Below are 6,000 nucleotides of genomic sequence, written 5' to 3'. Positions count from 1 at the left end.
AGCTCTAAAAGCACCAATGAGTAGTTGTAAAGATAAAAAAACAAAAACAAAAAGAATGCTGAAGTCCGAGCTAGGGAGTTTCAAGAAAGCGTGAGTGGTCAACAGTGTAAAATACTACAGACAAGTACACCAAAATGAGGACAAGAAAGTGTCCACGAAATTTTACCACAAGTGTTGTGACCTCAGTTAGGGCAGTTGAGGAAAGCCGAAGAATGAATAGAATTGAGTAAATAGGGATTGGAAGTGCTCAGTACTCTTTCAAAGAAACTTGGTTTCTTTGGCTGTGATTCACATCAAGTGCTGCCAAGCCCAATCTAGGTTTTCCATTTCTTTTTATTTGTAGGGCCAGAAATGTCATTCAGATCATCTTGCTTATTATGTGCCAAGTACCACTTTACAAAACTATCATTTCATTCTGTCCTCTCATGGCAATCCTATTGATGAGAAAAGTGAAAAAATTATGAGAAAAATGGGGCTTCCAGGGGTTTACTTGCTCTAGATTCAATAATTTGACTCGAAAGCCTTCTAACATTGTGTACAATGCCTTGGTGGTTATTTAATTGTCTGGGAGAACCACTAAAGTACAGAAGAGGTAAAAGGCTGGGGAATGTAGGTGACACTAGTCACTTCTCCGGGGTGAGATAAACTGCTTCAGCTTCCAACATTATCAGTTCATCATCCATCATTCCTGCATCCCACATCCATCCCTCATCCCTCCACCCGCCCATGCTTGTTTCAAGGAGGCCCAGCGCAAACTACAAAGACTGAGACGCACATGTCGCCGAGGTAACACTCCACTGTTACATACCGAGGTCTTCCCCCGCTTTCCTCTGGTACGCAAGCAAACCCAGCCCCTCCAAGTTTAGAGGTTCAGATAAGGGTTTGGGGTAGTTTGGATCCTCGGGCTTCCGTAGGTGCTGGCGCTTCAGCAGCCTCTGGCCCCGCCCCTAGCAACGCATTGGCTTGTTAACAACCTGCCAGCAAGTAGGCTGCTAGGTACGCCGGTGGGCTGCCTCCACGGGATGCGGGTGGCGTCGCGGTGGCCGAGTCCACGGCCGGACCCCCAGGACCTTTCGCGACTCTAGTGGCTCTCAGGAGGCTTTCACTTCCCGGTGGCGGGGCCTCTTGCAGTCTCGCGGCTGCGGGCACAATGTAGGACAGGAGGACACCCCCCACCCCTCACTCCGCCGCACAGCCATGTCTACAGCGGAGGCTGCGGCGACGGCCCAGGCCCGGGCACCCGGCAGCACGATCAAGTTCAGCAGCCCTCGCCAAATCCCGGTAGTCGGGGTGGTGACGGAGGACGAGGAAGCGCAAGTATGGCCAGGTGTCTGTGCTTTGGAGGGTGTGAAGGCGGGGGCGGGGGTTGAGATCTGGGGGCGGAGATGATGCCTGGGGGCAGCAAGGGAGGAAACGGGGGCCTGAGGGGAAACCAGGGGAGCCCGGGGGACTGTGGTTCCAAGCTCAAAGCTGATCCCTTTGAGAACTGCGCCGCCTGCGAGGGGAGTTGGCTGTCGTCGACCAACCTGTTTGGGGACTCGTGTCTCGAGGTCCTCCCGGAGCGTCCCAGTAAACTGAGTAGGCAAGGTTTGGCGGCTTTTCTTCGAAAAGTGTGACCCCACGAAGCACCTGAGAGGGAGGGAAACATTCTTAGCGAAAACTTGGATTTGATGACCCCTTTGTTTGCACTGGGCTTTTATATGTAGATCGCTGTTATCGTGTGATGTTCTTGATATAGGGGTAAATCCTCCCGTGTTTAAATTTGCTGCTACCAAAACCTGCACCTGGAGGGGAGGGAAATACTATTAAAATTAGAAATTTAGCAACATTTTTATATGAAATTGGAAGCTGGTTAGAAGTGCGTCGGAGAGAATTGGGATCGAATAGAATTGATTTATTGTGCTTGTATTTGGTTTTTAGTTTACTCTTTGTCTTACAAAACTAGTTCTTTCTTATTTCTGTTGAGAAATTTCACTTCAGAACCCTGACTTGGATCTCCACTCATAGCGAGGGTGTTTAGAAATTCCAAGGCGTTTGTTTCCTACTAGGGTTCCATTGCTCTTCCCCAGAGATCCATGATCAAGCCTTAAATTAACGTGAATTCTATGGAGGAAATTTGCCCTACCTCCTCACGCTGATGGTGTGGGGCTACTATGGGAATTCCTGCTGAGGCTTCACAAGTCTCAGGCTGCGTCAGTAACCTTGTCTCCTGCGTCCACATCCTGGAGGCTTGGAGAGTTCCTTAGGAGAGGCTAGTTGACTGGGGACCTCTTCTATGGTGGGAGTAGGGTTGCACTCTCTGAAGATGGCCAGACATTCAACCCACAGAGAAACAACACTTCTGCATGAGGAGGAGCAGGTGTTAGGGGAATTTACCTAATCGGGTTTGTGGAAGTATTCCAGTCCAGGTGCAGATGATTTTGAGGAAAACAGCTGTCCCTTCACTCCCAAGGCTGCAAGGGGGCTCAACACTACTGCTGTTCTCCCAGGCATGGGGCAAAACTGAAGTAGGTGAATTTGGTATCTGATGGCTGTCATTCTTCCTTTACTTGGTATTAAAAAAAAAGAAGGGATGGGGTCTCAAGGTTATAGGAGGCAGGCAAGAGTGGGCTAAAAAGAAGAAGAAAAAAGGGGAAATACTTTTAACAGGCTGTTGCCAAAACAGTCCACAATGTATCAAATAATGCAAAACAAGAATATGTGTGTTTATTTTCTCCCTTCCCTTTCCCTTTCTTTTCCTCTTTCATTACTGCCTCTTCTTACAGGGCCTAGGTTTCTCCCCCAGGAAGAAATCAGTTTGCATTCATTAAAGTCCCTACCCTGTTAATAACTGCTTCTAGGGATATTAACATTTTTTATAGTACTGAAGAAAAAGGCAGTTTCTACCAAAAGAAAGGAAATCGAATAAAGACATCTTAGAGCTGGGAGAAATGGTCTCTAAGCCTTCCTGGGTTTTGTTTGTGGTTGTTTTTACAAATGAGGACCCTAAGGCCATGAGAAGTTAACCGAGAGTTACTCAGTTTCTTTACTGGGAGTGGAATCTAGTGCTCTTTGCCACTTAAAATGATAACCTTTATAGACCTCTGCCTTGGAACTCTAAATGTTTCCAATCTTTTCAAACCTGTCCATATTTGCAGCCTCCTCCTCTTCCTACAGTGACAGTACAGTATATCCTAGTAGCTAAAGGTGAGACTGTGGAGTCTACCTCAATCCATTAAGCCAGCTTCATCATATGCTTGAGAAATCACAAATTGTTCACCCTTTATATATCTCCTATTTATTTTAATGTTGTTCCTCTTATTATAAAGAATCAGAAGCCCTTTGGAGCAGTGATTATTCAAAATTTAATGTGCATTTGGAGCACCTGGGGAACCTATTAAACGATATAGATTCTAATTCTGTAGGTCTGGGTGGAGCCCTGGATTCTGCTTTTCTAACAGGTTTTCAGGTGATGCCATTGCTAGTGGTTGAAGGACTCCATTTTCCACTCAGAGTAGCAACACTTAGTGTATCATAGCTGTAGTATGGTATGTACAGTGTGACAGTTTCACAGCAGCTAACTCCTGGAAAGCCATAGGAGATGGTTTTACATGGACTCAGATTATAAAACAAAGTAAACAATAACAACAACAATAAAAATTCCAACCCTCCCCCTGCCAGGTCAGATGATATGGTACCAAATGGGGCTTTAAGAGAACTACTTGTTCTCCTTTCCTGTCACCACAATGCCTCAGTCAATCCTGGATTAATGTCACATCCTTTGGGTCTCACCTCTTCCTCTCTTTTCACTCCATTCTCCATAAACACCACATTACCATCCTCCTTGCTACCTCTGAGTCCCGCCTGTTCTTTCTTTCAGGCTTCTGCAGTAGCTCCTTTTGCTTCCCTCACTTAATATCATTACATTGACCAGATCACTCAACTCTCTAAACCTGTTCCCTTTTCTGTAAAACAAGCCTGTACTAGATGAGTGTTCCCCAAACTTGGGTGACCATTACAGTCATCTGAGGAGCTTTTAAAAAAAAACCTGTACATAGCTGGGTCCTTCCCTAGATTTACTTAATCATAATCCTTTAGGTGATTTTTAGCCTCAGAACCACTGAACTAGATGGTATCTAAGGGGTTTGCCATCCTCAAAGTGCCTCAGGTCCACTTCTTGTCCTGTTTGCGAGGTTTCCCAGTGTATAGTCGGTACTTTATCTGTACCATGTACTCTGCTTAGTGCCACCTCCATGAGGGCAGAAACCTTCTCTGTTGTTTTTTTCTGTAGTGTCCCCTATTATCCCCCAGTAGCACCCAGCACAACACCTGGTACACAGGAGGGGATATTAAATATGTATTGAATGAATGCCCTCCCCTCTTTCCTGAATTTAAATCTTACCCTACCTTCAGATCCTACCTCTCCACCATAAAGTAACCTCCAATAGGACATACTTCCCATTCATTTTCACTCTCACAGACCTTCTTCTCATAAATGGGTGTAGTCCTTGGTCTGAGTTTCTCACCTAATTATCAGTTGTTTTATGTTTGTTACTATTTCATTTGTCTTGTTTTGTCTCTCCCTCTCCTTAAGTGTAGAACATATATCTTAATACTTGCGTGTCCCTCCCCTCTCAACTCTGAGTTCAGAGTAGAAATTTAAGTCCTCATTAGTAGCTGATAAAGCCTTCTGTGTTCCAGCCACACTGGCCTCCTAGCATCTCCTCAACCATGCCAGGTATACCCTGCCTAAGGGCCTCTGCACTTGCTATGCCCACTGCCTGGAAGTTTTCCCCTTCTTATCCATGGCTTGTTCCCTTACCTCCTTCAAGACTGCTGAAATTTTACCCACTCTGTGAGTCTTTTGCCGACCACCGCTTAAGCATCCTAGCACTTTCTACTCCCGTTTCTCCAGAGCATTATCTTGCAATACACTGTATAACTTATTGTCTCCCCCAAAGCATATCAATTCTTTATAAAAGCAGAAGATTTTTTGTGTTTATTCAATACCATATCTTCAGCACTTAGAACAATGACACAATGGAGGCACACAGTAATATTTGTAGAATAAATATGATTGCGATTAGTTTTTTGTTTTCACTTGCATAGTATCATGGCTGAGCTTCCTTGCCCAAATTTACTTTCCCTCTGAGAACCTGCACAATCTGCTAGTTGATGTCATATCCTGCCACTATCTGTAATACTGCCATGGACTGTGTCCTTAAATTGCCTACCCCTGCTTTGGAGTAATTGCTAGAAGTAGCCTCTGTGGTCAGCTGAGAAGTCAGGCAGAGAATGAAGGTGCAAAGAACCAGTGTTTCTGCATCAGACAGCCCTGCTAGCCCATCTACTAGCTATGTGACCTTAACAAGTTAGATATCAGGGCCTCAGTTTCAACAACAGGGATAATCTATCTTCATATGGTATATTTGAGGATTAATTAAGATATAAAGTACCAGACACATTAATGGACCACAATAAATGTTAGATCCTTTCCCTATAACTAAGTATCAAAGGAGCAGGACTTTTCCCCCTTTGAAATGTTCCTTGGTAAAGTGGGAAAATAAGTTCATTCTATAACTTGACGTAAGTGGAGGTCTAGTTTTCTTCAAAGCAGTTTATTAAGCTTTTGATCTTAAAAGGTTTTGTTAAATGTTTTTACAATTTCTCCATAAACATCTTATGATGATAATAACAGCAATTATTTTTATTTTTACATCCGTATGTTCTCTCTTCTACACCCTGCCTGTGTGATCTCATTTACCCAGACTGTTCCAATTATTACTTTAAGCCTGTGACTTAGAAATCTCTGCCCCAAATTTAACTCATCTCCAGCCTCAACACAAGCTTCTCCCTCCAGCATCCCTGTCTCAGCAAATGGTGCCAACCACTTAAGTAATTCCTCAAGCCTGTCCGTCCTCCTTACCTTTTCCTTCTCTTTCCCACCAAATCAAATCACTCATAAGGTCCTGCTGATTCTGCCTCCTTGATGCTTTTCATTCCATTCATTGTGTATCCCGA

General features: G+C 44.5%; 1 protein-coding gene across 1 annotated transcript in view; it reads left to right on the top strand.

Moving 5' to 3' along the window:
* Nucleotides 1–1,014: 1,014 nt before the first annotated feature.
* CFAP69 (cilia and flagella associated protein 69) overlaps nt 1,015–6,000 on the top strand; it is a 69,032-nt gene continuing 64,046 nt past the window's right edge. The window contains exon 1 of the mRNA XM_029233601.1: nt 1,015–1,317. Within this exon, the coding sequence (XP_029089434.1) occupies nt 1,198–1,317 (120 nt within the window). The 5' untranslated portion in view covers nt 1,015–1,197. The remainder of the gene's footprint in view (nt 1,318–6,000) is intronic.

The sequence above is a fragment of the Monodon monoceros genome, unplaced genomic scaffold, assembly GCF_005190385.1.
Source record: "Monodon monoceros isolate NGI ecotype Baffin Bay Population unplaced genomic scaffold, NGI_Narwhal_1 Super_Scaffold_2, whole genome shotgun sequence".
NCBI lineage: Eukaryota > Metazoa > Chordata > Mammalia > Artiodactyla > Monodontidae > Monodon > Monodon monoceros.
The sequence above is the reverse complement of the archived record's forward strand: the minus strand, read 5'-3'. Positions and strand labels throughout refer to the sequence as shown.